Source organism: Mastomys coucha, unplaced genomic scaffold, assembly GCF_008632895.1.
Source record: "Mastomys coucha isolate ucsf_1 unplaced genomic scaffold, UCSF_Mcou_1 pScaffold18, whole genome shotgun sequence".
In the NCBI taxonomy this organism is placed as follows: Eukaryota; Metazoa; Chordata; class Mammalia; order Rodentia; family Muridae; genus Mastomys; species Mastomys coucha.
In genome coordinates, this window is record NW_022196900.1 from 110260821 (window position 1) to 110278237 (window position 17417).

The following is a 17417-nucleotide window of genomic DNA, read 5'->3' on the forward strand; positions in this document are numbered from 1 at the left end:
AACCTCGGGGCGGACCGGGTGGGAGGGGCCAGAGCTTGCGCGGAAGTTGCGCCGGCGCGGACGAGTGGGCGGGGCTAGGGCGCGGCGCCTGCGCCTTGGAGCCGGGCTCTTCTGCAGCGTCTCAGCCGCAGCCCTGTCTCTAGCCCTGGAAAGGCAGTTTAGAGTGAGAATGGGTACGTTTTACATTACTCTGAGCCCGCACGCCTTGTCTCTGGGTCGTGACAATGTTAGTAACAGCGGACGTGCCTAACGTTCCAGAATAATCTAGTGGTCCTGAGGAGACAGAGGTCTTTTCTGAGAGAGTTAAGAGGCAGTAGGGAGTCCATTTGGAGTCTTGGCCACAGGATTTGGGAGGAGTCCCCTCGCAGGTTCTCACATGACAAATATCTGCCATTGCACGGATATTACAATCCCCAAAGGGAGCCTCGGCTTAGAGAACTGTAAGGTTCTTCATTTCTGTAATTCCCTGGCCCCAGCGGAGAAGAGATACTCAACTTTTGTTCAAAGGGGGTGTGTAGTATACGTGGAAAAGTGTCCCAACCGTCTCTAAGACGGACTAAATGAGCTCACTTATGGTGATTCACTAAATGATATACACTAAGGTACTTTTCTACATCAGCACGGTAACTCCCAAAGGGGTGCGTGTGCGTTGCAATAGCGGTGGGCACTAGGTTCATTAGTAGCTATAAAAAACATTCTGGGTAGGAGGAAATGGAGATAGCCAGCACAGGCTTGCTGGAGTGTGGTGCTGGGCTTAAGTAAACAGCGAACAGAAAATGCAGTGGGCTCCTGGTGGGAGGTACAGAGTGTGAAATTGGCACTAGTTCTGAAGTACATCAGAAGTGAAGTACTCCCAGAGAGATAACAGAACTCTGCATCGAAGAGGACTGGGATAGTGAAGAAGAATACCTAACAGGCCTTTGTGAGGTAAGCTGGAAAGGGTCTTGAAAAAGATATACAGAAAAACAAAACAAAAAACCCCAACTATCCAGTAGAGCTAAAGAGTGTGTAACTTAGTCTGCAGACTGCTTGTCTAACATGCAGTCCTGGGTCTGATCCTAGAACCACCTAAGACCCAGCCTGTTGGCACACCCCTGATCTCAACAAAAGCTTTAGGTAAAAGGTTAAGAGGTTCAAGGTCATCCTTAAGCTTAAAGGTTGGGAATTCTTGGGTATTCTGAGCTACATGAGAAAGGTTCATTTAAAATTGAGATCCTTATCTTTCAAGTAACTGCATTTACAGTAAATCCATGTGTTAAGGAACCAGGCAAGGTAGGTGGAAAGCAAGTGCTTTGGGAAAGTGGCTGGGTGGGAGAACACTGCATGTGGAAAGTAAAAAAAAAAAAATTCAGTTCTGTGACCTCACCCACCATATCCTGGATTTCAGGTTAGGTTAAAGCAAAACACAAATATGGGGAAATTTTCTTCATTTTTAATTTACAGCAGAAAGAATATAAAGCATTCAGAAAACATTTTCCATATTTTTAAGGGCAATTCAAAACATTTTGCATGGTTTCCAGCAGCTGAGTTCTTCAACAGATCCATTGACTCAATGATGCTTTACATGCACAATTACAAAAATAAAACTTACAAAAAAGAAGACATCTAGACTAGTTTTACATGCAAGTCTCAGGGACCCCCCGTTGGGCGCCAACTACTGTGTGGAACTGCCATAAGCGACCGTGCAGCCAGAAAGGGGTTCGTCTTATTGTCTTTATTTCATTCACACAGTACAGCTGATTTTTGAATGGGTAACAAGGATAGCAATTAAATCTTCAGGAGACAGAATAAGATTAGCTATTAATTTTTATCATGAAATCCTACTCCTGGCACTTGGGAATTCAGATTATCCAAGAAAGCTGCGCCTACCTATCACCTTATATTCAAAATTAAGAGTCACAATCAAAAAAGGTGGTCAGAAATGCTTTGTGTCCGTGGAAGTATGCTTCAACCTCACCTAGAATTCACAGCTGTACTGGTAGGTTTTGACCCTACTTCTATCCCCTCCATAAGAACTTCCTAATTCTATGTAAGTCTGTATCCTCCAGAGTTTTCTAACTTATTCAGCAAATGTGGTATGTGAAACATTAAAAAAAAAAAATGTGAGGGTTGAAGCAAATCCACCGAGGTCAAACTATTGGTCATCTGAACCATAAGCAACGGAGTAAATGTATCCAAATGTATCCAAATCCATGATTGAGATAGGATATTCTGAAAAGAGCTGGCTTTACATTCTATTCCCTGTTATGAACACAATTGTTTATGTAAATTACTCAGTGTCCTCAGACAGGTCAAATTGTGTAAAATAATAAGTATGGCAGGGGCAGGGGTAGGGGGGTCGAGGATTGCAACAGCTGCAACATAACCCACACATGTAAGAACAAAATTGGGTCGGGTCAGCTTACAAATGTACAGGTGGCTCCTAGCTGTGGGGCTGTCACTGTTCCAAGCTGATCACAAGCAGAAAGACATGTACTGTACAGTAATTTGAGGTTGGCAGTGAAAGGAAGTAATTAAAAAACAAGTACAATTATAGAAAAGGCACCGAGAGCACTGACCCCAGTTTTTATTTTTTACCACAATCCTTCTGAAGACACCAGCTTAAAGCTCATTTGTGAATATTTTTAGGCTTCACAACAAGCCTCGAGTTTTAACTCACGGTTGGCAGCCAGAACCATGTTGGTTTGTTTATTTATTTATTTTTAAAGAAAATCTCATACCAACCAATTCTCACACTTAACCTGGGAATTTTAAACTGGCATTAGCAAATGCAAAATTGGTTCTCTCATAGGTTAGCTTTGAAAGCATTGGATTTCTTTGGCTCCTCATTACCTGGAAAGTACTGTACCGTGGCACCCTTCCGTCAACACCAATCTCCACCTGGTTTCCCTTTTATTTTGTCGAGTGAGCAATTTTTGTTTTTGTTTTTTTAATTTCCAGCAGGAGATATGAAAACATGTTTTTTGCATTTTGTCCCATTTTTTTTTGTTGAACGTTGTCATCCTAATGTTCTTTGTTGGTGTGAGTGGATGGTGTCAAGGTCTCTAAGGATTCATCTTATGATTATCTATTTTGCAAAAGTAACTTAATTTTTGTAAGCAATATTAGCATTCACATTACTTGGCACCTTTGGCAAAAAAAATTTTTTTAAATAAAATAAAATAAACTCCTGATAGCCAAAATTAAATGTAAACATCCTTTTTTTTTTTTAAAGTAATGCTACTCTGCCTCTTTTCCTAACTCTAAATACAGTAGCTCCTTTTTATTTTTTGCAGGTCATGCTTTAGCAAAATGTTCTTCTACAGAACATTTAAAATAAAGTACTCTTATAGTGAAATAAAGTTTTTTTGTTTCATTTTACAGACCATAGCCACTAATGCTTTGCTTTTGTTCTTTTTCTTGATTTCATGCACATCTTTGTTTTAATATATACATATATACAAACAATACATCCACATTGTTCTCGCTCAGACAAAACTATACAAATAATTTCATCTTGCCATGTTATTGACCTCTGTGAATAAAATATTTAGCAATTAATATAACCCCTTTCAAATATTTTCTCGCTTTTTTTTCTTCATTTCTACCTTTTGTATGTACACAGAAACCACTCCGTTTGGATGAGATAGAGCCAAAACATGGAATTTACTGGCCAGAATGCAGCACCACACTGGTCGTTTAGGTGGCAAATGTCCAGGCAAGGTTTATGATTCCTTGGAATTACTACGGTTTCCAAGGTTACTAAAAAAGGCAACATGCGTTACCAAGTCTTAAGTAACCCTCACTGCAAGAGAGTGGGGCAGACAAACTAAAGTGCTGACCATGAGAAGGGACAGGATGGACACTCTCCTTGCAGGGTCCTGGGAGGTGGTGGGGGGCAAGAAAATGAATTTAAATCCTGTAAGCTGTTTCTCATTATTTCCCGTGCATTACCCGTTTACCACACACCCACCCCTCTGCAAATTTTCACAAGACATTAAAAACCTGCAGATTTTGAAAGTTGCATTAAGTGTGCTGTAGAGATTCAAACGAATGGACGGACGAACCGACGGACGGAGAGAAAAAAAAAACCGAAACGTAAACTCAAAAGCGAACAGTGAAGGAGATGAGGACAGGCGGACTCGCACGAGTCAGGTGATCTAAGCCCTCCACTGAGAACCAAGGATTCCGCTTCTTGGAAGTCACCGCAGGCGCAGGCGCAGCGCTCCTCGTGTGGCTGACGTCGCCCCGCCTGTTCTTATCTATATTTTTGGTATAAATATTTGTACAGTTCCACATGATGTTTGAATACAGCCCTAATGACAAGGAGAGGGGCTTCCTCCTAAGATGAAGCCCCTCCAGTTCCTCCTGGGGTCTTGTTTGTCCTGTGATCCAACAGACGATTTGAGTTCCAAGATGTCTTGCTGATCAAATTAAAAGTTGTCCATGAGAGTGCAAATGTAATGAGCAAACATTCTTGTTAAAATCCTGCAGCGGACTCCCCAGAACTGCAGAGGGATTGTGTGTGTGTATGTGTGTGTGTGTGTATGTGTGTGTGTGCACGAGCGTGTGTGGTGTTGTTGCATGTCTCTGCTAAAAACAGAAATGGAAAGAGTCTGAGAAGCAATGTCACATTGCTAAGGGATGCTGCTGTATGTCTTCAAGTTCCTTGGCCTTTTTCAATTCTTTCACTCTGGAAGAGAAACAAAACACAACACCAGGTGATAACTACCGAGTGGAACTGTGACCAGTAAAAAGAGGGGCTGTTGCCCCCGAAATGAGAGGCCCAGGCAAGCCCCTTCTGAAGACTGACAACAGGAAAACTTGTGAAATTGTTGGGAGACTATCCAAAGAGGAAGATGTGACCCTATGTGAAAACATGTGAACGTCTCACAAGGGGACTCCAAGAAGAGAGCAAAGCTATGGCTGTTGTTCTGAATCAAGGGTGACACTTAATAGCTTGAGGACATTTAATTACTTGAGGAACTTATTCCTCTGTCTGATGGTCTGCTATAGATGCCCCTCAATTCCATGTGATGTAAACAAAGGAATGAGCACCCCATTTACTTAGCTCTGAGTAGACCCAGGGACTGAATCATTATTTCACTTGTAGACTACAGGCTGCTGGCTAATTTGAACCTGACTCTTCAGCCTGCACCAGTTCCTTCCCCTACTCTGCTGTATTACCAGGTCTCAGATCCTCAGAGTTCTTGGTTGCTTCCCATTTCAAACTGTAACTTTAAAGTTCATTTTCCTTCTGAGAGCTCCCAAATGTACCAATTCCAAACAGGGGCTTTGTTGTGCTTATCAGAAATACTACACATTTAAGTGAAACTGCTCCAAGACCACCGTGGAGAGCTCTATAAACTGCTGCTCCAATTTCCATTTTTTAAATGTTAAGACTCTGCCTTAAAAAATGTGGTGCCTGATGAGATAAGGGGTGAGGGAAATGTTGTAGGATATGAGACTATCCCTCTGCGTGGACAATGGCAAGTGCACTAACAGCAGAACAGTCGAGTGCAGAGCAGTGCTCCCTAAGTCAGCCTGTCTCCAAAGGCCATCTGCCACAGAGTGCCACAGAGTAACATCTTCCCAGGAGCTGGCATGAGAGGACGTCTAGTCAGACAGAAGCAAGAGTTCCTGAGGTGTGCTCCTTCACTGTCCCACTGACAGAACAAGGGAACACTGATTGGCAGTGGGCTTGTCCAGACGTGAGTCAAATGTGGCTTCTAGCTAAGTAAGGTCTCTCCTAGTGTTTTAAGATATGCCAGTCCCTTAAAAGTTATTCAAGATGAATGCATTTTCTAAATATATTCAATAAAACTCAGGCAAATAGGAACATTCAGGGAGGAGGGAGAACCAAACTATTGGTGGATCACACAGGCTGGCAATGAATGGAAAGAAACGTATATTCTGAGCACTTTTAAGAACTTTCAGATTTACAACCTTCAAACCAAATCATTTCATAGGACTGTGAAAGCTGTTGTGATCTCTTCAGAGAAAGAAGATGTATCCTTTGGAAGAAAGCCCTCATCATTTATATTAAATTGCTGTCGCACATGAAAACTTGCTTATCTAACTTACTGCCTACACCAAGCACAGCTTACTTACAAATGGCAGTGTATCTCCTAAACTGTCCCTTTTTAAAGCTGTATCTAGTATGCTTGTTGTTGATGATGTTGCTTGTTGAAGACAGGGTCTCTCTGTGTAGCCCTGGCTGTCCTGGAACTCACTTTGTAGACCAGACTGGCCCCAAACTCAGAGATCCGCCTGAGTGCTGAGATCAAAAAGGTGTGCTCCACCACTGCCCGGCTTAATGTGCATTTAAGAATTAAGGATACCATAGCAAATTAGGTCCTAGGGTATGGCACCATGTTACAGTGTAGAATAGTATAGGATTACAGGCCCCTAATTTTGGACATGCATACTTGATAAGTGGCTTCTTAAAATTGAAACATGCTATAGGTCTCTGTTCAGTTTTTAAACATGCAGCATCTAGGCTAACACCCCTTTTGGCTGGAACAATGCAAGGCATGCATGGATGCCAAGCTTACGTCCAGACATGCAGTGCCTGTGCTTACTCAGACCCATCAGCCAAAGTCCTGCAAGATGTGCATGCGATGTCCAACACCATGTTCTGTTTGTGCATTAGCACAGAACTCACTCACAGCACCACTGCCGAGACCTCTAGAGTTTCAAGATGTCTGAACTCAGAATCTGGTGGCATCACCACAGAGACAGACCTTCATCTTTCTAGAAACATCAGAAATGCTTTACATATATTAACTTCATCACTGAGGTGAAATAAAAAGGAGACTGGAATGTTTTAGGCAACTCCATACCAAAGAATCTGTAATCAGCTGGTCAGGATAGGTGTAAGTTAACTCTCTACATCGAGCTAAACGGTCATGAGGATGGGCTTTTGAAGATATCCCCCTGCCTCTAACACTTACTTCTTTCAGAACTAGTTAAAATGGCACTAAGTTTTCACAAAGGTTTAAGTCGCCACATAATGAATGCTGAATTAATTATGAATTAATGATGTCATCACAGACCACTTAAGGAGAGAGGCATGTCCACACACACAGGAAGTCTAGATAGGAAAAATGAGAACATTGCAACTTTCAGGTACATTAACTTCATCACACTCTACTGGAATTATGCATGACATCAGAGGAGCGAAATGCCATAGGACTTTACCTTAAACAGAAGCTTATTAAGGGATGAACTAGAGAAAAGACCAATCACACTCCAGTATCATTAAAGGTTACCGAGTGTCTGTAACTAAAACAGCCACGGTCTCTAAGATTCAGAGGAACTACACAACCTACCTCAGCCCGTGCAGCTGATAAGTATCAGCAACTTGAACTCATGTCTGTCTGACTTCAAAACCATTCTGTTCCACTCCAACAGTATTGTTTTTAAATTCCTACTATATTGTTTTTTTCCAAAAGACTTTACTAGGAAAAATAAATCTGGACCATAGTTTGAATGAAGTAGTAATGATTCTGTTTTCTCCACTCTAAGACACCATCGTTTGTGAAGCACTATATTGAATTTAATTATAATCTTATGGAGGAAACACCCTCATACAAAAGTGCACCTGGCCTAAGGCAATCCTGGGACCCTAAAACACAAATAAAGAATGTATCTATTATCCAAGAAGGCAGCCTGCAATGTAAGCAGACACACCCTGCGGACACCAGCCCACTGAGACAGCAAGGAACCAGCCCTGCGCCGTGGGTCCTGCTGAAATCACCAAAGAGGGCTTCTCAGTACTTAAAGAGAAGATGATGATGAACCAGGCGTCCACATCTCCCTTAGATCAAACACCAGGCAGATAAAATCAAGCATTCAATTTATATTGCCTCCACAGAAATTCTGGGTCTCTAAGTTGATTTGGGGCAGTATCAGAAGTACTAGAATTTTCAATAAATTCCAAGAAACAGTTATTTCAAATGAATATTCAAAGACTTTTTTAAAAATTAATTTTGCCTTATCATTCATGGGCATAATCATTAAAAGGCATACTTAAAACATGTCTGTCTCAATGAGAAAGCTATGAAGTTTAGTCATCCTCTCTGCGTCTCCTCTCCTGCTGCTGTGTTCTCCGTGAACCACAATGGATACATGCTTCTATATTAACTACCATGCCTGTTTGCCATTAACAAAAAAACCAAAGATTTATTTATTTTATTTATATGAGTACACTGTTGCTGTCTTCAGACACACCAGAAGAGGGCATCAGATCCCATTACAGATGGTTGTGAGCCACCACGCGGTTGCTGGGAATTGAACTCAGGACCTCTGGAAGAGCAGTCAGTGCTCTTAACTGCTGAGCCATCTCTCCAGCCCTGGTTTGTCATTCGTTAAGATGTTTCTCTAACATTTTTTATTTTAGTGTGTGGGTGTGTGTGCACGCAGCACTCTATGTACTCATCAAGGCTGGAGGGCAGCTTTCAGGAGTCCATTTTCTTCCTCTATCATAAATTCTGAGGATCAAACTGTTAGTGCAGCCAGCACTTACACGCACAGAGCCATCTCACTGGCCCTAAGATAGTGTTCTACGAATCTGTTACAACTTCATATTATAAAATGTTTACATGGGGGCTGGTGAGATGGCTCAGTGGGGAAGAGCACCGACTGCTCTTCGGAAGGTCATGAGTTCAAATCCCAGCAACCACATGGTGGCTCACAACCACCCGTAATGAGATCTGACACCCTCTTCTGGTGCGTCTGAAGACAGCTACAGTGTACTTACATATAATAAATAAATAAATCTTTGAAAAAAAATGTTTACATGACAGAAACTAAAAAAGTTAGTGGGAAAAATAATTCATTTCTGTTTCACTCAAACCAAAATCCACTGCCTGGACTATTTTGCTTGGTATCTCCTGCGGTGCACACATGTTCAGTATATGAACTTGGTAAACATAGATCTCAATTTTTGAAATTGGGATTCCTATTTGGCAATGTAGCACCTGTGGCTACTCCCTATGCAGTTTAGAGCACAGGTACTCAGGCGACCCTGTTGTTTAACAGCAGCTAAGGATTGCCAAGGTCTGGGTTTTAAAGAATTATGAAGGTGAGGCCCACACAGGACTAAGAAAGGAGTGAACTTAAATACTTAAAATGCCCAGGTTACCTACCTACATACATTCATATTCCTCCCCCCTCTCTCTCCCTCGCTCCCTGTCAATGGACTGTATTTGTTTCTGAATCCCATTACACAGAATAGTCTTCCATGAGATAGAATAGACAAACATAGGCCAGAAGCTATAGTTTTTACATGCACCAGGCTTGCCTTCCTCTAGGGAGAGCAATGAGGAGCACGTTTCTTTCTAATTGTACTTGTGTGTATGTGTCTTTCTGGGGGCACACGAACAAGAGTAGGCGTGCTCTCCTCAAGTCGGAGCTACGTGGATGTGGAGGACAGCAAGCATTCTTAACCACCGAGACATCCCAGCAGCCTGAGGACCACAGTTGTGACTTTTGTATCAGTAATGTAGAAGATAATTGACTAGATTGGAGGTACAAGAATCAGGGCAGCAAGCCTTTGACGTGACCATTCAAATCACCAGACAATCCCAAGATGTTTCCCCCGAGCATTCAGGCTACAAATAACTCACACTCTGAGATACCGAGGCAGTCTCAACCAAAAACAAAAAGAAAGCTGCATCAAATGGACTGGAGTGATGTATAAGCAGCAGCCCTGAAAGCCAGCTGAAGCTCACAGGGTTGACTCCATCAGATGTCCAATGAGAATACATGAATAAATGAGAGGCCTGCTGCAGAGACTCTAGCGAACAATGGCTTCATGGGAAAAGCGTCAGGCAAAGCCGCTTCGTTACATCTACTGGGTGACGCTCAGCCAGAGAGATGCTTCATGAGTCATTGGCTTTTAGCAGGCAGAGCCTCGCAGTGCTGGCCATTAAAGAACCACAGGGCAGCCTGATGCTGCCTTCTGCTTAGTTACCTGTTGCTCTCAGGACTGCAACAGCTTGTGGGAAATTTAGGAAAAGAGAGATCTTGCCATATTCCAGAAATTTCATTTGGATTGCAAAGCAAAAAAGACAGAGAGGCCCAATAAGAATGATAGAGAGCATGTTGTCTGCATTTTAACACACACTGTGTTCCAAAAATATTGATTTCCTAAAAGAGGCAAGTGAGATACAATTACTTAGAGATCCATGACCCATCCTCCATGACATATTCCACATTCATTTCTAACTCCTTGGATAACACGGGGCCACCTGGAATCTAATCCTCATGCCACATTTAACCAAAGATGTGGCTAACACAGCTGCTGGCCCAAAGATGTGGCTAACACAGCTGTTGACCCTTGATTTCGGCTCATCTTTCTGCAACACTACCCTTTTGGGTGGGGTCAGAAAATGATCCCTTGCATAAAAGTGTACAGCAAAACCAATGCCGATTCGAAACCCCCAGAACCTGGCCACAACCTGCTCCAGGCAGTTCACAGGGCTGCTCTGGAAGGTACAGCTGCTTGGCTGAGGTCACCACTCACCAAAACGCTTGGTCGCTTCTCACAAAGTGAGAAAACCCAGTTGGAAAAGCCGGTTCTCCAGCGCCTGTGGTTTGAACACTTAAGACCGAACGTGCTACCTCCTCTTCCTCTAACGAGGATGCATTTCAGAAGAGGGGCCCTACCCACCTTTATTAAGCACAAGCAGTCAGTAATTTCCACAAAGCAAGGCTAACCAAGGACCCTCTGTTGACTGTGTGCTTTCTGAAGCCCTCATTGTTACCTCGTACAGAAAAAGGACACATCTGTCTAGGATATACTGAGAATGGCCTCCCTTATTTATGAGGGGGCACAAAAGGACAGTCCTTAAGACAGAGGACAAAACCACCTTGTATCTGGAAAGGGACATAGCTTTGTGTTTGCATGCATTTTCAGCCAATTATGTCTCAATTCTGAGGCCAAGTTGTGAGTGTTGTAACACTGTGACTTGCTAGTCTCAGTGGTTCTGCTGGGAAACGCCACATGGGGCACACTCGAAATCCACGTGTTAGGCAGTGAGTGCCTCCCTCGCATACCTCTGGGAAATCCTCAAACGTTAAAAATCATCCACTAACCATGTGCATGAAAGTAAATAATAATGAAGAATGAACATTCTCCCCTTAAAGTAAAACTGTGTCTGGAAAGGAAAGGAAGGAAGGAAGGGAGGGAGGGAGGGAAGGGAGGGAGGGAAGGAGGGAAGGAAGGAACGAACAAGCCAAAGCTTCAAACCACACACTTATTAGAAGTTGGTAACTCCATTTTCAGTTATTGGATAAATCAAGAGTTAAGCCTGGGTGAAAGGCAGGAAACAAATGAGCGGCACTCTGGATACAAGTGGGTTTGTACTGGTCCTTCCCCAGCCTTCCAAAGAGGCTGAAATGAAAAGACACAGTTGGTAATTTGGGGTCATCCTGCAGCTGGGATACTCTGCACCCAGGATCCGATATGGTCCACTAACTCTGCTGACAGCGGTGCCTACCTTTGTGGAGGTCGTTCTGCTGTGGGCCTGGCCAACAGCATGTTCCACACTGCACCACAGAATGGAACTGCACATTTTGAATTATTTTTCAGCATATAAACCTCTAACTGGTTTGCTGTACTTTATAAATTAACAAAATTAGCATGTTATTCTTTTTGACATGCCATCTCAGGACTATACACCCGAGAGAATGCTCAGCTCCCAAGGAGAAGTTCAACTTGGGGGATTATTGGGGGGGGGACACTGCAAGTCCTTGAGGAAGAGAGAGGGAGAGGAGATCTTACTGGCAACGGTACAAAGCCATAGACAAGCCACTCCTCAGTAAGGAACTGGATAAACGGTCCCGTCCCAGAAGGACCCTGAAACCCTCTTGGCTCCTCTCTCTCAAGCTCCCTGCTGACTGCGTGAGGCATGAGGGATGGGATGAGATTCCAGCTTCCCATGCATGAGTGGGAGTCTCCAGACTTCATGGCAGAATGCAGCAGGCACTAGAGTAATTAATGTAGGGGCTCTGGCTTGCACTGAAATCGCCTTTAGGAAATGAGCTCTTGACAATGATCGTTATCGACATACCAGAAACTAACAAGCTTCAAAAGTGCTTGAGCAAGCACCTCCAATGTCACTTCCCTCCAGCAGGCTCTACAAACTGCATTAGCATGCAAGACACTGCCACTGAGGCAGAGTGAGTGCTGGGGCATGCACCTGTCCTCTGGAGGGCTCCTTGTGGCTTCTAGTGGGAGAGGTGGAACCTCCTCTCACGTGAGAGGCTCTACCATAGGGCACTAGACTCTCTCAAGGGGGAACAACTGTCTAACACTAAGAAGAGTGGGAACTGCTAAGTCACCAGTGTCGCTGTGCTTCTGGCTTTGGTTCCAGGTTTTCCCTTCAGCAACTGTTTATGGTTAGTCTTATTCCTGGATTTAAAGTAGTCACAGCTGTTCTACACGTAAGTCATTATTTGGGAAAAACTTGTAAAAACTCATTGCTGTGTCATCAGGTTGGCATGGCAGTAGCCTGTACAGGTTGACGTGTTATACTGAATTAATTTCCTCTCAAAAAGCTAACAAAGTTGATCCAAATTCCAGCCCAATGTTGCTGAGTTCTTGCCCTAGCTTTCGAAAAGTTTTCTGACATTTTCTTTGACTGTCACTTCCGATGTGTCTCAGCTGCACTCCCACACGCTCCTGTGTGCAGGGTGTACCTACAGATGGAACCCTTTGCTCAGATAGGGGGCCTTGGCAGTGTCTACTAACTACCTAGTCAAGACAATATCTGCAAACTACAAATGCGATTGGAACAGCTACTCCCAACCATCATGTGGAGTCTCTAGCTAGGCTCAAGGTACCTCACACGATCTGCAGGGCAGCTTTGTATCCTGACTTACCTCACACCGCAAGGAAGAGAGACTCAGAAACTGATGCTCTGGGACAGGGTGACAGCAGGGTGACAGCAGGGTGACAGGGAACTGGTGCCTGTAAATAGGGTGGATTTTCTTCCCACCCTTGCACTTTCTAATGAGCTTTCTTGCCTAAGAAATTTTGACCAATTTTGAGTAAATCTGATGTGGCAAAATGCTGTAGTTACAAAACCACTTGCTGAATGTCTTCCTGTAATGCTGGCCTCAGTCAGCAGGAAGGCCTGTGTGGGAGGAGCTCCGCTGGCCTGAGCATGCTGGGCGTGGTCTCAGAAGCTGGGAGGAGCTCCGCCTGGCCTGAGCATGCTGGGCGTGGTCTCAGAAGCTCCCTCTCTTGCCTCCTCATGCATGTGCACAGCGACTCTAAGTGGCTGCTCTCCTGTTTCATAGACAGCTGGGTTAGTACTCAGGGTTAGTTTTTTTTATTTTGTCTTATTTTTCATTCAGAATGGATGTGAAACTTAACTGGCATACCTACGCTGCAGCCCCATGCAAGCAAGCAAAAAGCAAAATATTGAAAATGGAAGATAAGGAGAAACTGGCTAGCAGGCAGCTAAACTCACCCTTTTGTACAGCCTATGGTCCACCAGGGGGCTTTAGACAGTAAAACAACACCAGAGAGCTATTAGCATGTGAGGGTCACGGCAGAAAGCTTATCAATAGCTCTATTAGCATGTGAGCAACAGCTTTATATCACCCAAAGAACTGGGAGGGGTTTCTCTTGTGGGGAAGGCCGAGAAGGGTTGTGGCAGGGATGGGGACAAACAGGAAGAAAACCCATCAACTTTTAAAAAAACATTTCGATCACATGACTTAGATGGGCCCTGCTGACTTCTCAGGCCACTGCCCCGACCTACCTTGTTGAGAGGGTGTCATGAAGTGTCCTACTTAACACAGACTGTCCTGCTTCTAAGAGACAATAAACATGACAGTTCCACTTATGAAAGTAACGCTAAGTAACCCAGAATGGGGCGTACACATCCGAGGGAAGACAAGTTTAAAATAACCCCAGGAGAGCGATCCAGGACTTCCTCGGGCTCCTCAGACAGAAACCGGAAGTGAGCAACACACATGTGCATCCAGTACGCAAAGGCGCCCGCTGTCTGGTTGTGTGTTTTTTCTATCATCTGAACCGTGAAAGAGCAATAGTCCTCATTGTGCTGCAACTGGTAAGCAGAAAGAACCCCAGACCTGATGCTCTCCTTCCCGGGAGATCGTGGCAGCCTCCCTGAAGATGGGCTGGTTAAAATATGAACTCAGGACACGTGAGATCTCTGGCAAATTCCTTAGCCAGTTTAAAGTTGAGAGGGATTCCTCCGTCCAGCCTACTTTAGCAAGCAGTCTCTTATGCACTTGTTATACGTCAAGTACCTTACTCCTTGACTCATCCCCTGTGAACACAGAACACACCCTACAAGCACACACTGGGAAGTCAGGGACGGCCTCGGGTACTGCTGCTTACACTGCATTTCTCAGATACGTTTGGACTCAAGAAACGACGTGAAGTGAGCGCAGCACAGTTTAACCCACAGATGTTCCAGTTTACTGAAAACGGCCTCAAAAAGCAACGTTAGGGTCTAGACCAGATGAACCAGTCTCACGAAGTGGAGTGGCCGCTCTGCCCCATGGGAGCTAAGTCTACTAGTCTCTGTGCTGGACAGTGTTTTGGGGGCTCTCATTCTGCAGGCAAAACAAACAGGAGGAGGACCTGGACTCATGAGGAGGAGGAAAGTGACCGGGGGGAGGGGGGGAACCAAGGGATTTTACCAACTGAAAGGAGTGGCTTAACGACAGAGACAGGAGGCTGACCGGCTTTGGGGGACCTTGCAGAATCACTCTCCTTGCCTGAAATCGTACCCTGTAGCTTACGCTCCGTTTCCTGCCAGAACTTCTTTAGTCAGCTTATTTGTACTTGTATTTCATGTGCTAGCTCTTAGGACAAGAGGGGTAGGGGAGCCTGGTGATGGTGGAGGTGGAAGACCTTGATCCAAGGCATGGAAGAGCAGCCAGGGCATGGAGCTGCCGTCTCAGGTTCCATCTAGAGAAGGCCTAGCACCCTAACAAGCTCTTTAAGGTTTTCTATTACTGTTGATGGAATGGCTACTACACGTTTCTTTCTATGGTCATATGGAGTGTCTGTGTTAAGAGTAAGTCAGTCTCAAAGGCAAGGTATTTTAAAATATTAGCATATAAAGGGCTTGGGGGAAGGCACCTGATATAAGGTCTCTGAGAATGAGGGGATGTTAAACAGAAAGAGCAGGGAGCACAGAGCCAGCTCTCAACTGCAGAGCTCCCACTCTCTGGAAACACACGCTCCCCGTCCGTGCAGCTCCAATGGCCACAGCTATGGACTACAGGCTTCATCCATAGAGAGAAAGCAAGCCTCTCCCTCCAGCCCCAGACGTCTTACATCTTCAGCAAGAGAGCTCACATTTGAGGAGAAGCTGCTCCAGCAAGGCTCCACGCAAAGATGTTATATCCTCCTCGGGGACCAACAGGCTCTCTTTTCCTTTGTGTTCCCTGCCCTTCCACCTTCGACCAAGTCAGACAGGCTCACTACAGTAAACTGAGTGGAAATGCTCTCTTCTACATATCCAGCAGAGGGCACCAGCCGCTTAGCAGAAATTTCACATGTGAGAACCTAGAGATCTGTCTTCCTTAATTTTCTGTGTGGATGCCTGTTAGCAGGTTAAAGACCTATGGTGAAGACCATAATGCAACTGGTGTATAAATGGTAGGTAAATTACATTCACGCCCAAATCAAAACAAACACTGCTGGGGGGGGGGCATCTCCGTGGTCAGGCACACACCCTCTCAAGTCGCTGCTGCCCAAGTGGCAGTGTCAAGATGCTACCACCCTGTTACAACCTGGAGTGCCTGCTCCATGCTTGCTGGGGGTTTCCAGCACGGCACAGAACCAGCAAATGGTTAGAAAGGTTGGGGCTGCTCTATTATTCCTTAGGAACACAACGGTAGATAAGGGCTTGGTGTACCTGTGGCGACAGCGACGCAGAAACCTCATTATCTTTCGAGCAGCTTGGTCCTGCTTTTTGGTCAGCAAACTGCTCCTGAAAAAGCCAGAACATGACCATCACGAGAAAGGTCCCAGAAAGCTTACAGTGCAGACTCTGAACCGATCTGATCTGCAGCTGGAGGAGACCTTCAGTTAAAGGGTCACAAATCCAAGTTCCCATGGTGTTGAGATCAGCCTGGGGCTCTCCCGAGCCTTTGTTCTGTTTTCTTTAATTTGTTTGAGATAGCCTCTCGTGCATCTCAGGCTGGCATCAAATCCACAGTGTAGCTGAGTCTTCTGAACTCCAGACCCTCTTGCCTTCACGCCCCAAGTGCTGGCACTAGAGGCATGTGCTTCCCTGACATCAGATACGGAGCCCAGGGCTTCGTACACGCCAGGCAGGCACCCTGGTGACTGAACTATGGCCCCGCCCATGTTTTAAGGAGACAATATGAAGACTAAACTTAAGATGGTCCCCCCATATGACCTTACTCGTTTGTCTGCAGTAGGACAAGGGGGGCCAGGTTAGCCTCTAGAGTGTTGGGACTACAGGTGTGTACCACCGTACCCAGGTTTTTTCCAGTTTTTTTGGTGTTGCTGTTTTGTTTTGTTTTTGTAGAAACAGGCCTTCTGGTATTGCCAGACTTCTTCAGTCCAGGAGTTAGTTCTGAGCTTGATACGCTCTCTGTCTATTTTCTGTTTTGAAGCTTCAGTCTACTACTTTCTAAACTGGAATCACTGAGCCCCATGAACTCTCCTGAGTTAATTAGTGAGTAGATCAAAGTTCCAAACAGTGCAGAACAATTCTTTAAGTACAAACCTTGGTCCTGACAAATTCTGATCTACATTGAAGTTGGCCAATGACATAAAAATAACACCATGTGGCAGATAAAAGGCCTCTACAAGAGACTAACAACTTAGAGGTACTGTTACCCAAAGTCACAACACCTAAATGATGTTGGAGCAGAAGGTGTCGCCATGCCTCAGGCCCCACAGAGAGGCAGGTCTAGGTACCGTGCCAAGCAGACCTTCCATCAAACCCTGCAGGCTCCTGGACCCACCTGAGTTTCTGCTGCACAATGACAGCGGTCCTTCGCGCTGGCCGTCTCCGGCCGCACTTCTTGTAAGTCCGGTAGAAGTTCTGAATCAGCACAGCGGCGCGCCGGCTCTGCTGGAACCGTTTCTGCTCGTAATAACTTCGGAATTTACTCTGGATGAGGATGGCCGCCTGTGTCATCTTTTTGTAAAGTGCATACTGCGGGGGACACAGAAGGAACAGGACAGTAATAACAAGAGTTGGAAGTCCTCCAAGCTTAGGAGGTTAAGGGCCCTCCCTTCCTTCCTACCCTAGTCCCTGCTAGGAGCCGACCTCAGGAGGCCAACAGCAAGCTTCCAGGACTTCCAAAATGCAAATAACTCCCTTCAGGGAAGCTTGCAGACAACACTGTATCTCCATCCTCCCTTCAGGGAGGCCTGCAGGCAACACTGTATCTCCATCCTCCCTTCA

General features: G+C 45.0%; 1 protein-coding gene and 1 long non-coding RNA gene across 22 annotated transcripts in view; one reads left to right on the forward strand and one right to left on the reverse strand.

Moving 5' to 3' along the window:
• Nucleotides 1-63: 63 nt before the first annotated feature.
• LOC116097077 overlaps nt 64-17417 on the forward strand; it is a 36886-nt gene continuing 19532 nt past the window's right edge. The window contains exon 1 of the long non-coding RNA XR_004121213.1: nt 64-927. This is a non-coding gene — a long non-coding RNA (uncharacterized LOC116097077). The remainder of the gene's footprint in view (nt 928-17417) is intronic.
• Nucleotides 1413-17417, reverse strand: part of Camta1 (calmodulin binding transcription activator 1) — an 858665-nt gene continuing 842660 nt past the window's right edge. For 14 of the 21 annotated variants that reach the window (XM_031379576.1, XM_031379583.1, XM_031379581.1 and 11 more), the window contains 3 exons: nt 16972-17165; nt 15891-15965; nt 1413-4672 (listed from right to left, as the gene is read on the reverse strand). In XM_031379576.1, coding sequence (XP_031235436.1) covers nt 4609-4672; nt 15891-15965; nt 16972-17165 — 333 coding nt within the window. In that variant the 3' untranslated portion in view covers nt 1413-4608. Of the gene's footprint in view, nt 4673-13460; nt 13492-15890; nt 15966-16971; nt 17166-17417 lie in introns of all 21 variants that reach the window. The other 7 variants (XM_031379572.1, XM_031379584.1, XM_031379582.1 and 4 more) reach the window with 5 other exon arrangements.